Here is a 27,141-nt window from a genome sequence, read left to right as displayed (position 1 = left end):
TTCAAAAAAAACTGAAAATCCTTTAATAGAACAAAAAGATTGAATGGAGCTTCATGAGTGGACGGGACAGACCCCGCCTCCTCCTCCCGTGGACAGACGCAGGGTAGAATGATGGCCCCGCCCCGTGGAATGTCTCTTGTGTATTGGGCCACGTCACAGCGTGTGGATAATGGTGCGGTTTTTCAGCTGCTGCACATAGTCCTTTGCCTGCTGGAAGCCTGTGATTGGTTGTTCTGGAGGAGGGGGCGGACCCTCCACCAGCTTGACAAAGTAATGGCAGCGGACCTTGTCCATGATGCCGAACCTGCCTCGCCCGTGGTACCGGATCCTCTTCAGATACGTCCCTTTCCCCGAGAAGGACTCCGCTGGAGGAGAGACAGAGGTTTGTTAAAAGTTTGTAGTGACGTAGCAGAATGTATCAAATTATACAAAAGACCCACTTTTATGGTAAATGTCCTGGTTTCAGCTTCAGAAACATTTCCTCTATCTCTATATTGGTATGTAGCCCCACCCATCCAATGATGTCACAAATCCTAGAGGGTTCTGGGAGACCAGCTATGGTTTTGTTCTGGCTTTAGAACTCTCAGTAAACAAACATTCTCCAGAGCTGCACCTGTCAGGACTAGAGATGTAGCCCCCTGTGATACATTCCAGAAGGTAAATCAGGAAGAGGGAATATTTTACAATGGGCAAACACTGACTAAATCATCTATAAATGAATATTGTAAAAAATAAATAAAATAAGCAATTTTATTCATTACATTATATTCACTGCAGTTCCTCTTTAAAGTGGAGCTGAACTCTTGCACAGTACAGAAGGAAAACATAACAGAAATGCACAGTGTATGTGTTTAGAGAGTTTAGCCTGTGTAACTCCCCCTCATTTGTGTCTAATCACTAGTTGTAATTTGATCCTCCCCATGTCACATGACTGCCTATGGCAGATAAGCCCATTTGAAAGCACAGGCTGTAAACAATATGTCTGCTTCCATGAATCAGGGAGTAGAAACTGTACAAATTAATTTTACGATTTGTATCAGCTGTAACAAAGAAATGTTTTTTTTTTTTGTTTAAAGAGAAACTCCGACCAAGAATTGAACTTTATTCCAATCAGTAGCTGATACCCCCTTTTACATGAGAAAACTATTCCTTTTCACAAACAGACCATCAGGGGGCGCTGTATCACTGATATTGGGGTGAAACCCCTCCCACAAGAAGCTCTGAGGCCCGTGGTACTCCTGGCAGTTTCCCGTCTGTGAACCTTGTTGCATTGTGGGAAATAGCTGTTTACAGCTGTTTCCAACTGCCAAAAAAACATGCAGCAGCTACATCACCTGCCAGCAGTAAAAATGTCACCATGTGATTAATGTCAGAATGTAAATCAGGGATTTAAAAGATTTTACAATGGGCAAACACTGACTAAATCATTTATACATGATTATTGTAAAAAGGAAGCACTTTTTTATTACATTATTTTCACTAGAGTTCCTCTTTAAAGGTTGTGTATTTTTTAGAGCAAATAGGAGTTCTGAGTTCAGGTCCACTTTATTATCTACTCTTCTTAAAAATAAACAGTCTAACACTGAGTGGCGATAGCTTTAAAGGATGACTGAAGTGAGAGGGATATGAAGGCTGCCATATTCATTTCCTTTTAAGCAATACCAGTTGCCTGGCTGTCCTGCCGATCCTCTGCCTCTAATACTATTAGCCATAGACCCTGAACAAGCATGCAGCAGATCAGGTGCTTCTGACATTATTGTCAGAGCTGACAAGATTAGTTGCCTGCTTGTTTCTGGTGCGATTCAGACACTACTGCAGCCACATAGATCAGGACAGCCAGGCAACTGGCATTATTTAGGAGGAAATAAATATGGCAGTCTCCATATAAAACCTCAATTCATTTTTTTTTTAATTTGCACACTAATATTATTATAAGGGTACATACATGTCGGATAAATGTCCCCCAGCATGACCTTTCATGATCGCTTCGGGTGAGAATTACCGTTGCATGCAGAGCACCCATTCTGTCCTGTAGAGTGCAGGGTATATGGGGAAATACAAGTAGGAGATGTTCTGCTGCAGCTGGTTGTTTAGGCAGTGCGGAGTAGTATTTAACTTGGGGGTGGTGGGAAATGATAATATTGGTTGATGAAAATCTACTGTGTAGTTAACAAGGACGCTTGGAACTGCTCATTGTGCTATCACTCAATTTTATTGCTATTTTTTATTTATTGCTGTTGTAATCTTTAGCTCCTATTAGGCTGGAATGAGTTATCTCATTTGAGACAAGTGCTCTGCTTTTGACTGCAGTCGGCATAACTACTTGTGCTGTAAATTCTTGGAATGCTTTGATCTCTCTCTACTAGCAGAAAATATAGAAACTGAAAGCAGAAGTCCTCGGTTATTGTCTCACACTGCCCCCTAGTGACAAGTAGCCATAAATACACAGACCAGTACTAATTAGAAGCAAAGGAAATGTAACAAATAAGAAATAAAATGCTAAAATAAAGTGACCTGGAGCACTTGCAAGCCTCTAAATAAATTGGCTGCTATAGGGTTAAGAGGGCAAAAATGTATTCAGCACCACAAAAAGGAAACAGAGATACAGGGATAGAACTAGGGTGCTACCCCCATCAGAGGACTCACCTACATACAGGTTAGACTTGTACTCCACATGCTGGTTCCTGACAGCCATGTCCTGGGCCTCTAGCAAGACCTAAACAGTTTAATAAAAGAATAAAATAAAAAGGAGGGGAGATTAATTATACAGTATCAAGACATAAAAGTAAAGAAACCCACATATTAGTTTTCCTAAGACCATTCCAAAGTAGACAGGTGCACTTTAAAGTGGAATTTAAACTCGTGACACCAAGTCTTAGTCACATGCTTCCTTTTTCCAGAGTGGAATTTCTAGAGGTCGCTGTACTGAGGTTTTGAGTTCCTAAATAAATTAGAATCTTAAAGGGACTCGGAGCTGAACAACATAAAAAGATTTATACATACCTGGGGCTTCCTCCAGCCCCATCCGCTCCGATCGCTCCCACGCCGCCGTCCGCCGCTGTCTGCAGCTTCGGGAAGCGGGTCCCGTCACGTCTGTCAGTCAGGGCCAGTCTATGCTGGAGAAGTGCGCCCTCTACCTTTCTCTCCAGCAGCTGCTAGAGAGATGCGCAAACAGTACTTCTCGTACGTTAGACTGGCTCCGACTGACGGAAGTGACAGGACCCAGTTCCTAAAGCTGCAGACAGCAGAGGACGGCGGCGTAGGAGCGATAGGAGCGGATGGGGCTGGAGGAAGATCCCAAAAAAAATTTGCAGCGTTCCTCCAGGGTAAAAGGGTTGAGAAAGGCTGATATAGAACATTCAAGTCTCCTCTAATGAAGTCAGCAAATGTTCATTATGATAGCAGCTCCATCTAGTGGCAGACTAATCTTACTGCACCTGGTTATAGATATTTCCTCACATTGAGACTAGGGATGTCCAATCAGATGCTCACAATGCAAATCGTAGGCAGTTTGGAATTAGGGCAGTCACAGTCAGCAGGAAGTGAATTTGATTGGCTCAGTTGCTGCATACAATTTTCATGAAACTTTTAGTGACCATCAGACCATCTGTCTCTAAGCCCCTTCACTGGCTGCGGTGAAATAAATACTTGGTCAGGCACTCAGACACCGACCTCTTCCTACACAACACACTGTATGTGCTGCAGGCTGCATTCTTCTCACAGAGATTCAGACTGTGCCTTCCACCTTACAGTCTGAAAAAGTGGGGATGACATACATGAAATATATTATATTACCTGTACAACAACATTTTGGATTATTTGCAGTCTTTGTTTTTGTTTTTTTTAGATATCCCATGGTTTTATTTTATGCCTGAACATTTACAAAGTAGATTTAGGGCTCAAACCCACTAGAAGCCTTTTCTAAGTGCTAGCGATTGAAAAAACTCTTGCTAATGTAATGCTAGAGGGGATTTTTATAAAATCACATCGCTCAAGTGGGATCACACCCATAGCATTACATTAGCAAGAGTTTTTCAAATCACAAGCGCTTAGAAATGGCTTAGTAACCAGGGCTGTGGAGTCGGAGCAATTTTGGGTACCCGAATTCGGAGTCGGATGATTTTTGTACCAAATCCACAGCCCTGGTAAGTATTAGACTAAGGAGTCAGAGTCGAGGAGTCGAAGCCATTTTGAGTACCTGGAGTCGGTGGTTTCATAAACTGAGGATTCGGAGTTGGGTCATTTTTGTACCGACTCCACAGCCCTGTTAGTAACGTACAGCTAGTGGGTTCCAGGCCTCAATATTTTATTGTCTCTTCTCAACGGCATATTGTCTCTTCTCAACGGCAGTCTCTCAAGTTAAAATATATGAAATATTGACTTTTTTATTTATTTATTTATCCCTGCTCACAGAAGTTGTTCTCTGCCAGGAAAAGTTTCATACAATCCAACAAGGGTTCACAAGAGAGAAGCTGTCACTGTCACTTGCATGTCTGAAGGTTAACCCTTTCAGACAGTAAAGAAAAAAAAAAAGAGAAAAGAAACACAGGCTAGTCATTGATATGTTTGACCTGGTATATCCATATTTAGCTCACAAGTCACAAGAATTTCTTTTCAATTCAAGACAATTTTTGTGATTGTAACATTTAAAAAAAAACTGATCAATGTGTCTCACACACACACACACACACACACACACACACACACACACACACACACACACACACACACACACACACACACACACACACACACACACACACACACACACACACACACACACACACACACACACACACACACACACACACACGTGTTCACTTTTCACCCGATTATGAAAAAACCTACTCCATTACATTTTTATTAAAAAAATATGATCAGAAAAATCCACCGCTCCCAATTTTTTTTCCATACAACAAACCAAAAAAAACCCCAAAACAAAACAGGAAATTCGATCAGATTTCTCAAACGAATATTACCCCCCAATTGTGTCGGCAAGGGGGCGGCGCAGCACTTTTTTTAAAACTTTTTGTTTTTAAATCATGTAGCGAGCCCTCGCTACATGATAGCCGCTGACAAGCGGCATCCCCCTACCTAACCCGATCGCCGCCGGCGCTCTCTGAAAGCAGGAAATCCCGTTCAGAACGGGATTTCCTGCTGGGCTTCCCCCGACGCCATGGCAACGGGGTGGGATGACGTCACCGACGTCAGAGGGAATCCCGATCCACCCCTCAGCGCTGCCTGGCACTGATTGGCCAGGCTGCGCAAGGGGTCTGGAGGGGGGGGGGGGGCGGCACGGCGGGTATCGGCGAATCAGCGGCGACGTTCGAAATATGCACGCAGCTAGCAAAGGGCTAGCTGCGTGCAATAAAAAAAAAATTTGAAAATTGGCCCAGCGGGGCCTGAGAAATGCTCCTGCGCAGGTTACCCCGAGCTGAGCTCGGGATAACCGGCAAGGAGGTTAATAAAAAAAATCTTTCAATTTCCCTGTACAACCAATACTCTTACAGCGCCACAGAATAGATTATTTAGTATTTATATAGCGCCTACATACTACGCAGCGCTGTACAGGGTATATATTGCTTGTCACTTAACTGTCCCTCAGAGGGAGGGGCTCACAATCTAGTCCCTACCATAGTCATATGTCTATGTATGCACTGGGGTAACAATAGGGGATGCGACCCCTGCTGCCGCGGGGGGGCCCGGGGCCCCCTAGGGCCCGCTCGGGGACTTTTGTGGAGCAGGAGGGGTCGCAGCATAAGAGGAGAGCGTGGCCGCAGATCAGTGGGGAGGGGGACATTCCCCCCCCCCTCCCTCACCTCAGGCTTTCCTCTCATCGCTCCCCCTCCTGCAATCATTGGTGGCAGCAGCGGCAGGTTGAACACATTACCTCCTTCTTGCCGGAGGTCTTCCGATCTCTAAAAGCAACTTCCTGGAAGTTGCATGAAGCACTTAGTGATCGGAAGACCTCCGGCGAGAAGGAGGTAATGTGTTCAGCCTGCCGCTGCCACCAATGATTGCAGGAGGGGGCGCGCTGAAAGGAGAGCCCGAGGTGAAGGAAGGGGGGGGATGTCCCCCCTCCCCACCGATCTGCGGCCACGCTCTCCTCTTATGCTGCGACCCCTCCTGCCCCACAAAAGTCCCTGAGCGGGCCCTAGGGAGGTGGGGGGGGGGGGGGGGGGCACAGATTTTTTTTTTTGCAGGGGGGCCCGGGGATTTCTAGGTACGCCCCTCTATGTATGTATCGTAGAGTGTATGTATCGTAGTCTAGGGACAATTTTAGGGGGAAGCCAATGAACTTAGCTGTACATTTTTGGGATGTGGGAGGAAACCAGAGTGCCCGGAGGAAACCCACACAGACCCAGGGAAAACATACAAACTTAATGGAGATACTGCCCCGGCTCAAACCGGTGACCCAGCACTGCAAGGTGAGAGCACTAATGACTACCCCACCATGCTGCCCATATATAACAGCGCTATATAAATATCTGTATCATGTCCACGCGTCGCCGCCAACATCTCACCTCTTTCATGATCTTCGCTCCTTTTTTGTCGTTGAACTCCAGCTGGGCCATGGCCTGGTCGAATGACATCCCCCTGATCTATAAGAGGAAGGAAAGGGTTAATGTCACAGCATCATGTGACTGCTGCGTATTTTATTATTCTATTTCCCATGCCCCGCGGGGCTGTGCCTCTCGCTAGATAAAAAAAAAAGAGACACTCCGTGAGTATGTGAGATCATTTACATATCTCCAACCACCATCTAGATGAATTCATTACTTGGCGCCTTCTCACTTTGATGACCGAGAAACTCATTTTACTGAAGTCTGTTTGCGGTTCCAGTCAGAATCCTGGATTTGGGGAATTAATCAGAGGGAAGCGGCGAGGATTCAATTTACAAAATGTTACTTAACGGAATTAATCAAACAGCCGGCGTGCCTGAGCTGGGCTCATTTGCACAGGGATCCTGGGTAGGGGAAAGACATAAACGAGGATTCCAAGTGGTCTGATATCTGCAGGAATTACTCACTAGCCCAGTCAAGGATGTTTCTGCCCATTTTGGCGCCCCAGGCCAGGCAACCACTGCCTTCCCTCCCCCCAAATCTAATGAATAAGAAAATCATAGCCTACGTTATCTAGTTAACTACTGAGAGTTTTTTCCCCTTACGGACGAGAGCAATTTTCACATTTGATTTCAGTGCTCCTCCCTTTCATTCGCCAATAACTTTATCACTACTTATCAAAACAAAACGATCTATATCTTGTTTTTTCCGCCACCAATTAGGCTTTCTTTGGGTGGTACATTTTGCTAAGAATTATTTCATTCTAAATGCAACTAACAGGAATAATAAGAGAAAAAAAAAAAAAAGGAGGAAAAAAAATCATTTCTCAGTTTTCAGCCATTATTGTTTTAAAACAGAACGTGCTACTGTGGATAAAAGCCGCACATTTTTATTTTCCTATTTGTTTCGGTTGTTACAACATTTAAAATATGTCCCTAGTACAATGTATTTTATTTAGAAATGAAGGTGTAATTTGTTTTTCAGTTTTGCGTCCATTACTAATTACAAGCCCTCGTTTGCAAAGATAACAATTATAATAAATAATGGAAACACCTAACATTTTGGCATCATAATCCTTGAACATGTTTTAAGCAATCAAAACTTGACATATGTTATTTTTTTTTGTTTATTATTTTTCTTATTTGATATGTTTAATTAAAATAATTGCTCGTATGGCAGACGCTACTGTAACAGAAATTGCCCGAATGCTTGGACTTTCAAGAGGTACTGTCTCAAAGTAATAACTGCCTTTGAAAGAGTAGGAAAAACGTCCTCAGCAAAGTACAGTTGTGGCCGAAAGTCGAAGTTGTCTGAGAGAGACTGTCTGTCTCTAAATCGAAATGTTAAAAAAGCTCGCAAGACCACGGCTCCTTAACCTGCCTGGCGTTCTATTAAGATCGCCAGGGAGGCTGCGGGAGGGTTTTTTTTTAATAAAAAAAAAACTATTTCATGCAGCCAACTGAAAGTTGGCTGCATGAAAGCCCACTAGAGGGCGCTCCGGAGGCGTTCTTCCGATCGCCTCCGGCGCCCAGAATAAACAAGGAAGGCCGCAATGAGCAGCCTTCCTTGTTTTGCTTACATCGTCGCCATAGCGACGAGCGAGTGACGTCATCGACGTCAGCCGGACGTCCTGACGTCAGCCGCCTCTGATCCAGCCCTTAGCGCTGGCCGGAACTTTTTGTTTCGGCTACGCTGGGCTCAGGCGGCTGGGGGGACCCTCTTTCGCCGCTGCTCGCGGCGGATCGCCGCAGAGCGGCGGCGATCAGGCAGCACACGCGGCTGGCAAAGTGCCGGCTGCGTGTGCTGCTTTTTATTTGAGCCAAATCGGCCCAGCAGGGCCTGAGCGGCAGGCTCCGGCGGTACTGGACGAGCTGAGCTCGTCCAGACCGCCCAGCAGGTTAAAGAACAAGCGACACCCATGCTAACCTAGAAATAAAAAATACATATATAAGTAGATAAATACTACTTCTACTTGCATAACAGATGTATTGTGCTATCCACGTAATGATTCCTGTGAATTTTATAAAGGAAAAGCAGAAAATCCTATTCTAGGCAGTGGCCATCTTGCCAAGCTAATGCTGACATCATATCCTCCCTGACTCTTGTTTTCCCCCCTCCCTTTTCTTGCTCATTGTGTATTCATTAGCTGCCCTCCTCCCAGAGTCTTCAGACACTCCCACCGAGGTGTATACTAGGAACTGCACTGTCTTATCCTCCAATCACTGAGTCACCTCAGCCTTGCTTGTAAACACAAGTGAGCAGAGGTGTTTCAGATAAGAAAGCTAGGCAGGGAAATAAATGGAAGAGGAGGAATATATTATAGATAAAAAGAACTCCCAGCATTCAACTCTTTGGCACTGTTTGGCACTAGGGCCAGTGCTCATAAAGTATGCGATAACTCCAAACCATAACAGCAGAAAAGTTTTGCAAGTTTTGAATGCAGGATTAGCATCTTTATTACTTAATACACTCAGACCAGTTGCTGTTGAAATTTGATTTTTATGGTGACAATACCGCTTTAAATCACTGCAGAGGTGAATGAACACCTACAGAATTCAATTTCCACAAAAACTGTTCGTAACTGTTCGTCGAGAGCTGCACAAATCTGGATTCCACGGAAGAACTGCAATATGAAAACCTCTGCTCTCAAAGACAAATGTTTCAAAGCGTTTAGAGTGGTGTAGAAACCACCAGAATTGGTCCCTCGAGCAGTGGAAAAATGTAATTTTCTATGACGAATCATTGTTTACCTTATTTCCGATCTCCGGCCGAGTATACGTCTGGAGACATCCGAAAGAAGCATTTCATCCAGACTGCCTTCTCCCAACCGTAAAACATAGTGGGGGTTCTGTGATGATCTGGGGTGCTATTTCTTGGAAATCCGCAGGGCCAATGATTTCCCTTCATGGAAGAATTAACAGCCGAGACTATTTAGGAATTTTGGGCGACCAAGCTCATCCTATGGTTCAAGAACTGTTTCCGGAGGGGATTGCCATCTTTCAAGATGATAATGCCTCAATCCATACAGCTAGAATTGTTAAAGAATGGCACGAGGAACATTCTAATGAAGCGGAGCATCTCATCTGTCCAACACAATCCCCAGACCTCAACATTGAGCATTTATGGTCATTTTTAGAGATTCAAGTAACAAGTCGAATTCCGCCGCCATCGTCTCTAAAAGAACTGGAGGGTGTTTTAACTGAAGAATGGGCTAAAATTCCTTTGGAAACAATTCACAATTTGTATGAATCAATACCTCCGAGAATTAAGGCTGTAGTTGCCGTTAAAGGTGGACCTACACCATATTAAAATATATTTTGTTGATTTTCAAGGTGTTTCCATTATTTTGTCCAACCCCTGTACATGACCTTATCAGTGGTGTTAAAGGTCTGCCAGGGAAGTTTGAACTCTGCCATAGTGTTTCCGCCCAAAACAGATGTAATCTGACAGTATGTCACCAAAAATACACGTAATCTGGCAGAGGTTCCTCCAAAATACAGATACTATGGCAGTGGTTCCCCCAAAATAGATGTAATCTGGAAGCAGCAGTTCCCCAGACATACACATAATCTGGAAGCAGTTCCCAAAATACATGTAATCTGGCAGTTGTCCCCCAAAATATACATAAAGGAGCGGTTCCCCCAACATACACAATCTGACAGCGGTTCCCCAAAATATATGTAATCTGGCAGCAGTTCACCCAAAAATAGGTGCCCCCAGTATAGGTAGCCATGTCTATAAGTGTTCCCAGTATAGGTAGCCAGGTCTAGAGGTGTCCCCAGTATAAGTAACCAGGTGTATATGTGTCCCCAGAATAGGTAGCCAGGTCTATATAAGTGTCCCCAGTTTAGGCAGCCAAGTCTATAGGTGTCCCCAGAATAGGTAGCCTGGTCTATAGGAGTCCCCAATGTAGCCAGGTTTATAGGTGTCCCCAGAATAAATGGCCAGGTCTATATGTGTCCCCAGAATAGATAGCCAGGTCTATAGGTGTCCCTAGTATAGCCAGGTCTATAGGTGTCCCCCCTCCATGACCTTCGCAGTGGTGTAAAAGGTCTGCCAGGGAAGTTTGAGCTCTGCCATAGTGTTTCAAAAATAGATGTAATCTGACAGCATTTCACCAAAAATACCCGTAATCTGTCAGAAGTTCTTCCAAAATACAGATAATATGGCAGTGGTTGCCCACAGCAGAGCAGTTTAACTGCCAAAATAGTAACATACCAGCCAGCCTCCCTACTCACTTGCACTCTATTTTATCGGTTAGACTTTGCAAATGCTGCTCAGGAAATGCTGTTTAAAACAAAGAAAACCCTGAGAATCCCCCATGAGGAGATGAACTGTTCCAAAACCTGTCAGATTTTAACGGTCTACTTTTTTGTGATAGCGGTCCTTTAACAAACTTTCGGTAAATGATGTTACCCGATATCGCCTCTTGAATAGGGACATAGTTGTGGCTCCCCTGCAAGAAACAAACAAATAAATATGCAACTTACCAGTTTGGCCAAATACCACATGTTGTCTGGGCTGTACTTGATCTCTCTCCGAGCGTGGAAAATCTCCTTTAAAAAGAAAAAAATATTGGTCATGTTTTTTTTTTAAATAGCACACAAAATGCTGTTTTGGATTTTTTTTTCTGCAAAACAAACAAACAAAAGATCTGTAGGTGGACAAAAGTACACCCGTGCTTATCATACATACACACGCATAAACATGACAGTGAATAGATGTGTATGTATGGTGCCTTCTCACTTTGATGACCGAGAAACTCATTTTACTTAAAGTGAACCTCCAGACTAAAAATCTACTCAGCAGCACTGAAAAGGCTTGGTGTTTCTTTAACAGTTTCACAGCATCAGAACTTTGTTTCTCTTATACAAGCCTCATTTTTAGCTGCACAGAAGAAAACTGCCCGGGCAGTTTTCCCCTGATGCTGTGCAAAGCATGATGGGATTTCTGATGTTGTTGTTCTCGTTCTGCTGTTTTGGTGCAATTTTTTTTTTACATTTTTAATTTGATATTTAAAGCCTAGCGTGTGCAGCTGGGAGGGGTAATCAGGACACAGGACAGTTGGAACTGTGTCTCATGCTCCATGTCACCTCCTTTCAACCAGAAAGATGGCTGCCCCCATGACAAAGATGGCAGCCCCCACGAATCACAAACATTTGCCTGTTCTTTTAAAACAGGATGGGTAAGATATTATATTACCTATCTATTCTAATTAACATAACTAATGTAACTTAATGACAGTATGTTTGTTTAGGCTGAAGTTCCCCTTTAAGTCTGTTTGCGGTTCCAGTCAGAATCCTAAGCTCCACCCGTGCTGGAAAATGGTGATCGTTTAAGTTCTCTTTTAACCTTCTAGAAGCCACATTCTCCAGGCCAATTTATTTTAGCACATGTATTTTTATTTCTTATTTGTTACATTTCCTTGCTTTTAATTAGTACTGCTGTAATGTGTATTATGGCCACTTGTCACTAGGGGGCAGTGTGAGACAATAATAGAGTACTTCTGCTTTCAGTTTCTAAGTTTTCTGCCAGGAGAGGTAAATCAAATTTACAACACAATGAGTTCTGCCGACTGAGGTCAAAGGCAGCGCACTTATCTCAGAATCAGAATTTTATTTTCTGCCAAGTACGACTGGGTCATGCCCGGAATTGGGCTTGGCATAAGCAGGGCATAGAAACAGTAAATGACACACACCAGAGATAGCAATACATCAAAACAGATCCAATACGGTACGGTACAGTAATTACATAACAGCCATTTCCAAAAGAGAGTTCTACAGTGCAGGCATGCTTAGAAGGCTATTCCAGCTAGTGAAGCAAGCGGCCTAAAGAGAGGCCGCTCTTCTTTTGGTGGTGGGGGATGGGAGTGAGTCCAGAGAGTTCAGTGATTTGACAGCTGAGGGGAAGAAGCTGTTCCTGTGCCTTGAGGTCCTGGTGTAGATGACCCGATACCTCTGGCCTGAACGGAGACGACAGAAAAAGCGGGAGCCTGGGTGCGAAGGATCATTTGCGATCCGCAAGGCTCTGGAGCTCAGTCTGGTGTTGAGGAGTAGGTCCAGTGGGGGAAGTGGTTTTCCGATGATCCTTTCCGCTGATCTGATGACTCTGTAGCTTGTGTCTGTCGCTGGCAGAGGAGCCAGCGTACCAGGCAAGGATAGAAGAACAGATGACGTATTCGATGGTGGCTGAGTAGAAGCTTGTCAGAAGTTTCTGGTCCATGCCGAACGTCCTCAGTTGGCGGAGGAAGAATAGTCTCTGCTGGGCTTTCCTCTGGGTGCAGGTGGTGTTGGCCTTCCACCTCAGATCGTTGGAGATGGTTGTGCCTAGGAGACGAGCGCAGGGGACTCGTGCGACTTCCGTGCCGTCGATGTGGATTGGGGGTGGTGTGGGTGCACGCTTCCTAAAGTCGATGATCATCTCGACGTTTTTTGCGGTGTTGAGGACCAGCCCGTTCTCCTTGCACCAGTTGCAGATTCTTTCAACCTGATGACGGTATGCCTGCTCATCGTTATTGGTGATGAGGCCCACAATGGTGGTATCATCTGCAAATTTGATAACTTTGACAGAGTTTTCAGTGGATCTGTGTAACAATTGGTGTCAGCAACAGCTTTTCTGATTACTGTTGATCTGCATTATCACCACTAATACAGATGCTATATCTGATTATATGGTGATCTGCAGAATCACCAATAATGCTGATATAGCGCCACCAAGGTACTTGATTCGTGTAGGGTGTTTGGTGCAACAGTAATACAAAGAGCACAGGCAATAGATCAGAATCTCCTGAGGTGCAGGAGATTCTGACTGCAACAATGTAGTTCACAAGTAATGATTCAGATACTACTGCAGCCGAGGATCACAACTGCTGGGAGATCACGGTCTGCAATGAGATAGAATCACCTGAGTATGAGAGGTGATTCAGAAAGTACTGCAGCCGAGGATCACCTAGGCAGTAGGAGATCCCGGCTAGGACAGTGAATCACCTGGATGGGAGTTGGTGATTCAAGCAGTACTGCAGCCGAAGATTGCTACAGAACGCAATCTCGGCTGAGCAATAGCCACTCTAACACTGACGTGACTAAGGTGCTATTGCAGCAGTAAGGGAAGGCTGAACACAGTGTGGCTGTAGTGTTTCAGACCTTACTGCGGAAGTGTATTCCCGAGGAACGGGAATAACAAGAACCCCTCAGCCTAGGCTAGGCCCAGTGCTGAGGGTAGAGTAGTCAGACAGGCAGATTCGGTAACACACGGACAGAGGCATTACAGAAGCAAGAGGCAAGATCAGAGTAGTGTCACAGGCAGAGTTCGGCAACTAGATCAGATAGACAACGGCACAGAATCAGAAGACAGAAGAGTAGTCAGGCAAGCAAGAGGTCATAACAAATAATACAGTTCAATTAGTACTTTAAGCTATCAAGGATCTGACTAAGTGTGGATCCCCAGCTCCTGCTGGTTCTAGCACACTGTGGGATCTGACTCAGGTCTGAGAGCTAACACATATAGTATTCGCAACAGCAGACAAGGATCAACTGACAGGCAGGATCTATATATACTGGGAGCGCTCCTTAGCTCCACCCCAGTCACTCAACCAATCAGAAAAGCGACTGGAGTCAGCTGACCGGCTGGTCAGCTGACTGCCCTTCTACTAGCATAAAGGTCCTGTCGCCTTGCACACGTGCGCGTGACCCTCAGCCTCTGTGTGTCAGAGAGGCTATGCACAATGTCAGAATGTAAATGTGTGTTAAAGACTGCTGGCTGGGTTGCAGGAACCGCCGCCATGCCGCCGGCCGCGGTGTCCCTGCTGCCCTGCGACACGGGCACTGTGCTGGGAACTGACTGTGCGGCGGAAGCCGCCGGCTGAGATGCAGAGACCGCCGCCATGTTGCTTACCGCGGCGGCGGTACTTCTGCTAGCCCTTACAATCTGCAGTTGTTTGTGTACAGGGAGAACAGGACTGGTGGCTAATGTGTTGCTAATAGTTCTGTATTTGTTAGAATATATAAATACACCACAATACTTGTTCCAACTCTGGACAGGCCCATCGGGCTAAAACTTAACGTTTATTAGTTTGGTAAAATATAATATACAGCAAAGTCCCGTTATCCGGAACTCAGGCAACCGGAAGTCTCAACTAACCGGCATAACTGAGGGATAACGGGGACGTTGGTTTCGGAGTTTTTAAGCTTTTTAAAGTGAACCAGAGATGAAGCACCCTCATGTATTTACCATATAAATCAGTGGGAACATTAGAGAAAACACCTACCCTGCTCTCTGTTTCATCCTCACTGCTAAAAGTGTCTGTTATCAGCTGTGATAAGAATCCCCGACTGAGCATTCAGTCTGGCTTTGCCGGGAATGATTATAGCTGAGTCATTATAGCAGAGCCACAAGGGGGCAGGCTTGGGCTTGAAAAGACACCAGAGAAGACAGACTCAGCTATAATCATTCCGTAGCAAAGCTAGACTGAGTGCTCAGTCAGGGATTCTTATCAGAGGTGATAACAGTCAGATTAAACAGAGAACAATGAAACAAAGAGCAGATTAGGTGTTTACCGTCATGTTCCCACTGATTTATAAGGTAAAATACACCAGGGTGCTTTGTCTCTGGTTCTCTTTAAAGAGAAACCGTAACCAATAATTGAACTTCATCCCAATCAGTAGCTGATACCCCCTTTCCTGTGAGAAATCTATTCCTTTTCACAAACAGATCATCCAATGACAGTATATGACAGACTTTATCTCGCCACGGCCACGGCACACAGGGCAATGCGTCCACACAGATTCTGCCTGGTAGTTCCTGGTGACGTCAGTGCGCTCCCTTGCTCCGCCCTACGCGTTTCGACGTAATGACTCATTCAGGGGCTTGTCGCGCGCTGACCTGAAGCCTCTGATATACCGCCGTACTCCATCCCTGTGACGCCCGCAACTCTGCCCTCCCCGTTGCTAGGCAATCTCATGGACGCACCCTTACATAAAATTACAACTTTTAAAACACAATACTATAAAAAAAAATATATAAAATTACTACCAGTGCTTGGCCTTGCTTGTGCAATCTCCCTTATACTAACTGTACCTCATTTATTATCACTTTACTCATCGGACTATAATAATGAGGTACAGTTAATAAATAAATGATAATAATTGAGGTACACATGCACAGACCGACGGGAATCTCAGGGACATACTTCCTGACCAGCATGGAGTACGTCAATGAGTGGGGGGCGGTGCTATACATATGACCCTGTCAGCGCACACTGTCCAGCAGGGAGTACGTCTCTGAGCGGGGGGCAGTGCTATGCATATGACCATCAGCGCACTCTGCCCAGCATGGAGTACGTCACTGAACGGGGGCGGTGCTATGCATATGAGCTTGTCAGTGCACACTGCCCAGCAGGGAGTACGTCTCTTGAGTGTGGGGTGGGACTATGCATATGACCCTGTCAGCGCACTCTGCCCACCATGGAGTACGTCACTGAGCGGGGGTAGGGCTATGCATATGACCCCATCTGCACACTCTGCCCAGCAGGGAGTACGTCTCTGAGCGGGGGGCGGTGCTATGCATATGACTGTCAGCGCACTCTTCCCAGCATGGAGTACGTCACTGAGCGGGGGCGGTGCTATGCGTATGAGCCTGTCAGTGCACACTGCCCAGCAGGGCGCACGTCATTGAGCGGGGGGCTCCAGAGTGGCGATCGCTCTGTCTACCAACAGGAGATGCGCGTGATCTCCTGCACTGCGAGCCCCAAGGACCTTACGCCAATTGGCGTTAGGCGGTCCTGGGGCTGCCGCTGCAGTCACACCAGTTGGCGTGACACGGTCGGCAAGCAGTTAAAATGGCAATCTCTAAGCGATTGGGTTTTGCGATTCTGAGTGTGAACTAGGCCTCTGATGACTCATTTATAACTGACTGGCAAATTAGATATGCTGTAAGTATCACTAGAGCCCCGTGTCGGCCGGTGTTTAGCACACAGCCCCGGCCCCCTGGAAGAAGATGGCCTTGTCCATTTTTCTGTATCGCCATCGCTGAAGATAAAGACAGGTAGAGGACCTAATGTTCAAGGGGCGGGGCTATGCGCAGGAGCCTAGCTGATACGGGATTCAAGTGATACTTACAGCACATGCAATTTGCCAGTCGGTCATAATTTGTTCTCAGAGGATTGAGTCATTTTTAATAGTCACTCAGAGGTGCACTTTAAAGTGAACCAGAGACGAAGCACCCTCATGTATTTTACCATATATATCAGTGGGAACATTAGAGAAAACACCTACCCTGCTCTCTGTTTCATCCTTCACTGTTCAGCCTGCTTGTTACCAGCCCTGATAAATTCCCTGACTGAGCATTCAGTCTGGCTTTGCTCAGGAATCATTATAGCGAAGTCATTATAGCAGAGCCACAAGGGGGCAGGCTTACGCTTGAAAAGACATGGGAGAAGACAGACTCAGCTATAATGATCCCTGAGCAAAGCCAGACTGAATGCTCAGTCAGGGATTTTATCAGGGCTGATAACAAGCAGGCTGAGCAGTGAAGGATGAAGCAGAGAGCAGGGTAGGCGTTTTCTCTAATGTTCCCACTGATATATATAGTAAAATACATGAGGGTGCTTCGTCTCTGGTTCACTTTAACGACCATAACAACTGGGAGGGAGAAGGCGCCCCAAAAATAGATGATAGCGGATGACAGGTATAGCTATATTATGTGACTAAAAATAATAAATAAAAAATGGATTACCTCTAAAAGAAGGGACAATGCCAATTTCTAACAAAAGATTTAGTATTCATCAGACACTAGGAACGATAACGCGTTTCGCAGAGCACAGTCCGCTTCCTCAGATCAAATACAAAACAGTGTCTTTATACTGTAGACAGTAAGTTCGGAGCGCCTAAGGACCATAGCAAGTAGTCCTTTATGTGTCACATGATGGACTTACTGCTGGACGGCGAGGCTCATCAGGAAGCTGTGGCGGATACACGATCTTGTTCTTCATCTCCCAAATACGCCTCTCCAGGACAGCAGAGGTGTGGATGCAGCATTGGGGAAGGAGGCTGCTGGCGGCGTACACACTGTGAGGAAACACAATGGCGTCACATGACAATTATATTATCCTGTGTTACAAAACCTACTTCAAAAAACTGGGGCAGAATTATCAAAGCCAGCCCAAGAAATAATGGAGCAAGCATGGAGTAGCAGAGTGGCCAATCAGGATCCTTGTTTTGGAGCTCAGATCCAATTGTGTCACTTATTCAAGCTTTATGAAGGGGCTGATCCAAATGGTCAGGGAGTGCATTTGATTGGCTCAAATCCAACCCGCGAACAATTGTCACTAAAGTGGCTTTGAACCGAGAATTATTATTATAATACAATCATTGTTCAGTCTCAACGGTGTAAGCATGTTATTTTTAAAGCTTGCCACGAGGTGGCGCTGGTTGCTCACACGCTATGCTGTTTTTTTTGCCTCTAATACTATTAGCTATAGCCCCTGAACAAGCATGCAGCAGATCAGGTGTTTCTGACATTATTGTCAGATCTGACAAGATTAGCTGCATACTTGTTTCTGGTGTGATTCAGGCACTACTGCAGCCAAATAGATCAGCAGGGCTACCAGGAAACTGGTATTGTTTAAAAGGAAATAAATATGGCAGCCTCCATATCATTCTCACTGCAGTTGTCCTTTACTTTACCCTTAAAATCTACATGTAAGATGGAATTAAAGAGGGGTGGGAGATAAGGAGAACATTGGGCAAAGCACAGAGGTATGTCAATCCACCACAAATATAATCATGTCCTTACCTTACCTAGCTCTGCCTCGGGCATATTTTAAAGGACACCTGAAGTGAGAGGGATATGGAGGCTGCCATATTTATTTACTGTGAAACAACACCAGTTGCCTGGCTGTCCTGCTGATCTATCTGGCAGCAGTAGTGTCTGAATCACACACCTGAAACAAGCATGCAGCTAATCCAGTCACACTTTAGTCAGAAACATCTGCTTTGCATGCTTGTTCAGGGGCTATGGTTAAAAGTATTAGAGAGGCCCGGTGCACACCAAAAACCGCTAGCAGATCCGCAAAATGCTAGCAGATTTTGAAACGCTTTTTCTTCTTTTTCTGTAGCGTTTCAGCTAACGTTTTGCGGTTTTGTGGAGCGGTTTTGGTGCAGTAGATTTCATATATTGTTACAGTAAAGCTGTTACTGAACAGCTTCTGTAACAAAAACGCCTGGAAAACCGCTCTGATCTAGCGTATTTCAGAGCGGTTTGCGGTTTTCCTATACTTAACATTGAGGCAGAAACGCATCCGCAATCCAAAATCTGCAGCAGCCCGGGAGTATGTGTTTCAGCAAAACGCCTCCCGCTCTGGTGTGCACCAGCCCATTGAAATACATTACCCAAGCGTATCCGCAGCCGCAAGCGGATCGCAAAACGCAGCCGAACCGCTCTGGTGTGCACTAGGCCAGAAACAGGATTAGGTGGACTGCCGGGCAACTGGTATTGCTTAACCACTTAACGACCGCCTAACGCCGATAGGCATCGGCAGGTCAAAGTGGTGTTTCCATGGAACGGCCGCTCGTTTGAGCGGCCGTTCCATGTCAGTTCACGAAGGGTGTCTCTGTGAACAGCCTGCAAGCCTCCGATCGCGGCTCGCAGGCGAAATGTAAACACGCGGTGAAGAAATCCCCAGTGTTTACATCCTACGGCGCTGCTGCGATGATTTGGCCTCTGATTGGCCGGGGATCGCCGCCGCCTGGTAGGCTAAAGCCTATTAGAGGCGGTACACGATGGATCGCCGTCCTGTGCCGCCCACTGTGAGCAGGAGAGGGAGGGAAGGAGAGGGAGGGGGGAATAGCACTGTGGAGGGGGGCTTTGAGGAGCCCCCCTGCTCGGCCACACAGAGCGGCGGCGATCAGACCCCCCCAGCAGGACATCCCCCTAGTGGGGAAAAAAGGGGTGGGGGGAAAGTCTGATCGCCCTGCCTAAAACCTGACCTGTGCTGCGGGCTGGAGAGCCCACGCAGCACAGATCTGTGAAACATGTCCTGGTCCTTAAAGGGATACTGTAGGGGGGTCGGGGGAAAATGAGTTGAAGTTACCCGGGGCTTCTAATGGCCCCCCCACAGACATCCTGTGCCCGCGCAGCCACTCACCGATGCTCTGGCCCCGCCTCCAGTTCACTTCTGGAATTTCTGACTTTAAAGTCAGAAAACCACTGCGCCTGCATTGCCGTGTCCTCGCATCCCGCTGATGGCACCAAGAACATACTGCGCAGACCAAAGACCATACTGGGCTTGTGCAATACTCTCCTGGTGACATCAGCGGGAGCGAGGATGCAGCTGCGCAGGCGCAGTGGTTTTCAGACTTTAAAGTCTGAAATTCCAGAAGTGAACCGGAGGCGGGGCCGGAGCATCGGTGAGTGGCTCCGTGGGTACAGGATGTCTGCGGGGGGCCATTAGAAGCCCTGGGTAAGTTCAACTCATTTTCCCCCGACCCCCCTACAGTATCCCTTTAAAGGGAACCAGAGACGAAGCACCCTTGTGTATTTTACCATATATATCAGTAAGAACATTAGAGAAAACACCCTGCTCTCTGTTTCATCCTCACTGCTAAAAGTGTCTGTTATCAGCTGTGATAAGAATCCCGGACTGAGCATTCAGTCTACTTTGCAGGGAATAATTATAGCTGAGTCATTATAGCAGAGCCACAAGGGGGCAGGCTTGGGCTTGAAAAGACACCAGAGAAGACAGACTCAGCTATAATCACTCCATAGCAAAGCTAGACTGAGTGCTCAGTCGGGGATTCTTATTAGAGGTGATAACAGTCAGATTAAACAGAGAACAATGAAACAAAGAGCAGATTAGGTGTTTAAGGTCATGTTCCCACTGATTTATAAGGTAAAATACAAGAGGGTGCTTCACCTCTGGTTCTCTTTAAGTGGTTAAAGGAAATAACTATGGCAGCCTCCATATACCTCTCACTTCAGGTTCAATTTAATAGGAAACATGGAGAAAATAATTTGCTGTAATCAACTTACCTTCTGTGAATCCGAAATAAAGATCCCCATACAGCTGTAATTAAACAAAAAAAATAATATTCTGTTATTTTAGCATCGAACAGATCGACTAAAGAGCCTATTCTTCCAAATGCCAAAGTGAATGTCTTTTATGCTGGGCATACACGGTTAGACGCTAGCTTATCAATCGTGCCGCTGATGGCTCGATTGACAATATCCGAGGAGTCCGAGCACCGCAGGGATCGATTCTGTGCTCGATACCCGCAGGCGGACAATAGCGGCAAATCGAGCGGAAGATAAGAAGCACCAGCAGGGACGAACAGGGATAGATTCGGGTGCACGCGCGGACGAGTGGGGACGCGGCGTTTATGCCCAGCATTAGATTGAGATGATGTTTATTCAGTGAAAGAGTCCCTTATTAAAAGGAATCTTAAAGGACAACTGAAGCAAGAGGGAAATGCAGGCTGCCATATTTATTTCCTTTTAAACAATAACAGTTGCCCGGCAGCCCTGCTGATCCTCTGCCTCTAATACTTTTAGCCATAGCCCCTGAACAAGCATGCAGCAGATCAGGTGTTTCTGACATTATTGTCAGATCGGACAAGATTAGCTACATGCTTGTTTCTGGTGTTGTTCAGTCACTACTGCAGCCAAAGAGGTCAGCAGGGCTGCCAGGCAACTAGTATTGTTTAAAAGGAAATAAATATAGTAGCCTCCATAGTCTTCTTACTACAGTCGTCCTTTAAGCATTTATGCCGCCTTGATGTGATCTTCACGTCCAGGCGGCTGCTGCTGCACGCTTCGGTGCGCGCGCCCCGGTAACCCGGAGATCAATAAATGGGAACATGGTTCCCATTCATTGATCTAAGTCCCCATCAGAAAAACCAACAGCCTCTTATCAGAACCCGCGGTCTTTCTGAAAAGAAAAAAAAAAAAAAAAAAGTTTCCGGTCCTCTTCTTGCTTTCTGGAAGCAGAACCAAAAATAAATAAATAAATAAATAAATCTCACTGTGGCCATCTTGTGGCCAAATAGTAAAACTACATCTACATACAGTTTTAATACAATAAACGCACATTATTACATTTAAAATTAACTATTTCCCACACCAAAAACTACCCAAATAACATTTTTAATGGAAAAAACAAACAAAAAAAATTACAATTACAAAAAACAAAACATAGTTACCTAAGAGTCTGAACTTTTTTAATATGCAGGTGAAGAGGGTATATTACGAACATTTTGTTAAATTAGAAGCTTGTAAATCAGGGGTCAGGAACCTTTTTGGCTGAGATAGCCTTAAATGCCACATATTTTAAAATGTATTTCATTGAGAGCCACACACTGGCCTCAATTCACTAAGCTTTATCAAACACTTTATCAAACGTTTGATAATTTACCTCATGGGTAAAATCTAATTTTGAATTCACTAAGGTGTTATAGATTTATTAAACGTTTTCTCGATAAAACATTCTATACATCTATAACACCTTAGTGAATTCAAAATTAGTTTTTACCCATGAGGTAAATTATCAAACGTTTGATAAAACTTAGTGAATTGAGGCCAATATGTTTCAAACTGGGACAGTGCGCATGCGCAGCAGAGGGCTCACTTCCCTGTTGCTATGGTGATGTGTATACAGTTGATCCGCTGGGCAAGTGACAGGCAGCCTATTGAGCCAATCAAAGTGCGGGGTTCTCGTCCTACAAAATCACTGGACCTGACAGGGTCCAGAATGGGGCAATTGGATCAACTGTTAGTTTTGGGGGGAGCGTGAGTAAGTTAGTAGTGCATGCTACAGCAGTAGTGTGCCTACTTTGAAAATGTTACTTGCAATGCCACACTAAGCTGCGCTGCTTGCACAGTGTAGTTTAGGGCTCTTTCACACTAGAGGCTGCGGTAGAAAAGGCTGAAAGTCAGCCTTTTGCTTAACGCCAATACATAGCGTTTTCAAAGCATTTTGAAAGCATTTTACAGCTCATATGAAAACATCCTTTTTTTTCTATAAAAATAAGTGAACAAGTAAGCTGCAAAACGCTTTGAAAACGCTGAAGTTGGCGTTTTCCATTGACTATCATTGAAACGCCAACAGCCAACTTCGGCTGTAAACAGCCCTGAAAAAGCTCCTGGGAGCGTTGAAACGCAACGCTCCAAAACGCCGAGTTAGATGTGAAAGGTAAAATGAAAGTCTATGGACTTTCATTTTACCTTAGAAAACGCCAACTTCGGCTGTGGCGTTAAAACGCTGAAAAAGTCCTCTGGTGTGAAAGGGCCCTTAGTGAATCATCCCCTAATGATTTGTCTGTGAGCCAGATGTAGCCATCAAAAGAGCCACATCCGTCTCCCGAGCCATAGGTTCCCGGAAGCAGGAAATTTGGGCGCATGAGGCAGGTGGACAAAAAGGGCGCCGCCATTCACTCCCATAATAAATATCGTTTAATCGGCGCCCAACAGGAAAAAAGGGCGCCGGAGAAAAATAACGTTTTAAAAGCGGCGCCCGGAGACTTTTAATGTTTTATAACTGTTTCTCATGATTACACATTATTTAATGATTTATAATTTTTTAAACATTATTTTTAAACGAAAAACAGTACAATATTTTTTCAAAACATTACTTTTAAACGAAAAACCGTACAATTTTTTTTTTTTTTTTACATTTTTAAACGAAAAACCGCACCATATTTTTTTAAAACGTTATTAATGCTTATCACAGGGGGGTCTTAGGTTTAGGCACCACCAGGGGGGTCTTAGGTTTAGGCACCAACAGGGGGGTCTTAGGTTTAGGCACCAACAGGGGGGTCTTAGGTTTAGGCACCAACAGGGGGGTCTTAGGTTTAGGCATCAACAGGGGGGTCTTAGGTTTAGGCACCAACAGGGGGGTCTTAGGTTTAGGCACCAACAGGGGGGTCTTAGGTTTAGGCACCAACAGGGGGGTCTTAGGGTTAGGCACCACCAGGGGGGTCTTAGGGTTAGGCACCACCAGGGGGGTCTTAGGGTTAGGCACCACCAGGGGGGTCTTAGGTTTAGGCACCACCAGGGGGGTCTTAGGGTTAGGCACCACCAGGGGGGTGTTAGGGTTAGGCACCACCAGGGGGGTCTCAGGGTTAGGCACCAACATGGGGGTCTAGGGGTTAGGGATAGGTACAGGGAGGGTTCTGTGTGAGAGTAGGGTTAGGTATAGCTTTAGTAAAATTCTTATTAATGTTTTATAAAACGTTATTATAAATTTCAATTTTTAAACAGGGAAGATTAACGTTTTTAAAATTGCCGATTTTATACACATTATTTAATGATTTATAACTTTATAAAACATTATTTTTAAACGAAATATAACACAATTTTTTTTAAACGTTATTCATGATTATCTTTTAAAACCCTGCGCCCTTTTTTTCCGGCGCCCTTTTTTAACGTACGCATAGGTTCCCTACCCCTGTTGTAAATAGTGATCGACGCAAAACTAAAAAAATACACCTTTATTTCCAAATAAAATATTGGCGCCATACATTGTGATAGGGACAAAATTGAAATGGTGTAATAACCGGGACAAATGGGCACATAAAATACATAGGTTTTTATTATGGTAGCATGTATTATTTTAAAGCTATAATGGCCGAAAACTGAGAAATAATGATTTTTTTAAAAAAACATTTTCCTAATATTCCTGTTATAATGCATTTAGAAAAAAATAATTCTTAGCAAAGCGTACCACCCAAAGAAAGTCTAATTGGTGGCGGAAAAAAACAACATATAGATCAAACATATAAAAAAAACCTCATATAGATCAAAACTCCCGGGCGGTGTTAAACCGATGCCGAAACCACCAGCTTCAGTACTGGGGAGTGGGGACAATAAGAAGCTGGGACACACTGCCGGGGACACTGTGAAGCTGCAGCACACTGCTGGAGACACTGGGAAGCTGGGACACACTGCTGGGGACACTGGGATGCACTACTGGAGACAATGAAAGGCTGGGACCAACTACTGGGAACACTGGAAGGTTGGGAATAACTAATGGGGTAATAGGAAGCTAGAACCCAGTACTTGGGCCAATGGGAAGCTGAGATACACTACTGGGGTCAATAGGATGCACTACTGGGATAATAGGAAGGGATATTCTGCACTACTGGGGACACTGGGAAGCTGTGGTGCCCTATGGATGACACCAAGCCAAGTGGCTGGATCTGAGGACAATATGTAACCATACCTCCCAACTTTTTGAGATGAGAAAGAGGGACACTTAAAGGGAACCTTAACTGGCGAGCAAAAAAAAATTCACTTACCTGGGGGCTTTCCCAAGCCTCCCGCAGCCGTCCGGTGCCCGCGCCGGTCCTTCGGTGCCCTCCGGTCTCCCTCCGCCGCTAAGTTTCGTTTTCGGACGACTGCCAGTCGTCCTCGGGCCTCTTCCGCACTCCTCGTCGTAAACTGCAGTAAAGCGCGTCCGCATGACGCCGAACGCGTCATGTGCATGACGCCAAACGCGTCATGCGGCGCGCTTTACTGCAGTTTACGACGAGGAATGCGGAAGTGGCCCGAGGACGACTGGCAGTCGTCCGAAAACGAAACTTAGCGGCGGAGGGAGACCGGAGGGCACCGAAGGACCGGCGCGGGCACCGGACGGCTGCGGGAGGCTTGGGAAAGCCCCCAGGTAAGTGAATTTTTTTTTGCTCGCCAGTTAAGGTTCCCTTTAAGCCACGCCCCTGCCACACCCCTTATCACACCCCACCACGCCCCTAGTTACGCATACCATAAAGATTTCATAAGAAAAATATGTGCTGTAATATGTACGAACAGAGGTGCCAAGCAGAGTAAAACAATGTTCTAAAAATGATAAAAAGAGGGAAGTCGAAGTGGACTTACCTCCCTCTGGTAGTGGACATATACTCAAATGCAGAGTAAAAAATATACAATTTATTCACAGCTCCATAAAATCGCAACGCGTTTCGCGTTCAACAATCCCGCTTCATCAGGCAGTACAGGAGAGGCGCTCACACGCTTTATGGACCTGAACCAGTTTTATATGCTCCTGTACTGCCTGATGAAGCGGGACTGTTGACCGCGAAACGCGTTGCGATTTTATGGATATGTATATTTTTTACTCTGCATTTGAGTATATGTCCACTACCAGAGGGAGGTAAGTCCACCTCGACTTCCCTCTTTTTATCATTTTTAGAACATTGTTTTACTCTGCTTGGCGCCTCTGTTCGTACATATTACAGCACGATTAAAGTGAACCTAAAGCCACACAAAAAAAATGAGATTAACTCACCTGGGGCTTCCCTCAGCCCCCTGCAGCCGATCGGTGCCCTCACAGCTCCGCTCCGATGCCTCTGCACCCGCCGGCGAACACTTCCGGTTTGGCCGTCACCGACCGACAGGCATGGGAACGCGATTGATTGTTCGCGTTCCCAGCCTGTATATCGCCCCCTATGCTGCTATTGCGGCCTCCTGGCATCGGAGCGGAGCTGCGAGGGCACCGATCGGCTGCAGGGGGCTGAGGGAAGCCCCAGGTGAGTTCATATCATTTTTTTGTGTGGCTTTAGGTTCACTTTAAGTCCACCCCTGGTGGAGGGTTCTTTCCCCATTTTCCTATCTACAGAAAGCGACATTTATACCTGAGTGGGGTCAGGTACTTATACTCCCCACCTGCCTGTCAAGTGGTTACCTGATGGTAACCCAGCTTTGTGAGTATATAAGAACATTTGACATTACATTATATATTGAGCTTACCAGGCAATATTGCACTATTGGACTCTTGGTGTCCTCTGTTTTGTTTTTATGAGAAAAATATGTTTTTTTTATAATTCTTCATATTAACATTTTAAAATTAGTTATATATCAATTTAAAGGATGGGAATAAAGTTTAGAGTCAAACACATTTTTTAGTAGAGAAATATATATATTTACATAGAAAGAGGGACAAAGTCCTGAAAGAGGGACAAATGAGGAAGAAAGAGGGACAGTTGGGAGCTATGATGTAGCCCGCAGTGTGACAGAGAGGATGGGGGGCTGGGGTGGCATGCACTGCAGGAGAGGGTCTCCTGTACCCCATGAATGATTGGTGGGGGGACTGAACCCGTGACCTCTATATAGAATTATTATAAATATATCCCCGCAGACATAATCCATGCTGGGCGTTGTAGTGCAGACACAGGCACAGTGTCACCTCCCCCGTGTCCCCCCTCCCCGGTGACACTGTCGCCCTCCTCCACACTCACCAGCGCTCATGGCCGCCGCCATCTTGGACTCGCTTTACGGCGCCGCCTCTCTGCTGTCAGCTCACATGGGAAGCCGGCTCTTTACGACAGGCCGTGAAGCGGAGAGGCCGCTGCAGAGGAGGTGAGAGGAGGCTGCCGGGCTGCTGCACGTGTGTATATCTGTATATCATATGTGTGCCTTCCATTATACTACATGATACAATGTATCTACATACAATGTATCCTTATATAATGTATATCTGCATACAGTATAATATGTATGAGGGGATAATACAGGCAGATACAATCACATCAGTGAGGTGTCTACATACAGTGTAATGTGTATGAGGGGATAATACAGGCAGATACTATCACCCATC

General features: G+C 45.5%; 2 protein-coding genes across 4 annotated transcripts in view; one reads left to right on the top strand and one right to left on the bottom strand.

Moving 5' to 3' along the window:
- MRPL22 (mitochondrial ribosomal protein L22) lies at nt 1-26,857 on the bottom strand. The gene is made up of 7 exons (XM_068278306.1): nt 26,783-26,857; nt 20,589-20,622; nt 17,494-17,626; nt 11,054-11,119; nt 6,525-6,602; nt 2,647-2,716; nt 1-365 (listed from the first exon to the last, which is right to left on the bottom strand). Exons 1-7 carry the CDS (start codon nt 26,802-26,804, stop codon nt 154-156), a joined length of 615 nt encoding a protein of 204 aa, XP_068134407.1. The 5' UTR covers nt 26,805-26,857; the 3' UTR covers nt 1-153.
- GEMIN5 (gem nuclear organelle associated protein 5) overlaps nt 26,811-27,141 on the top strand; it is a 115,980-nt gene continuing 115,649 nt past the window's right edge. For 2 of the 3 annotated variants that reach the window (XM_068278305.1, XM_068278303.1), the window contains exon 1: nt 26,811-26,903. The gene's annotated coding sequence lies outside the window, so the exon portion shown is untranslated. Of the gene's footprint in view, nt 26,932-27,141 lie in introns of all 3 variants that reach the window. The other variant, XM_068278304.1, reaches the window with a different exon arrangement.

Source organism: Hyperolius riggenbachi, chromosome 3 (genome assembly GCF_040937935.1).
Source record: "Hyperolius riggenbachi isolate aHypRig1 chromosome 3, aHypRig1.pri, whole genome shotgun sequence".
Classification (NCBI taxonomy): Eukaryota; Metazoa; Chordata; class Amphibia; order Anura; family Hyperoliidae; genus Hyperolius; species Hyperolius riggenbachi.
Note: the sequence above shows the minus strand (reverse complement) of the source record. Positions and strands in the feature narration are given on the sequence as shown.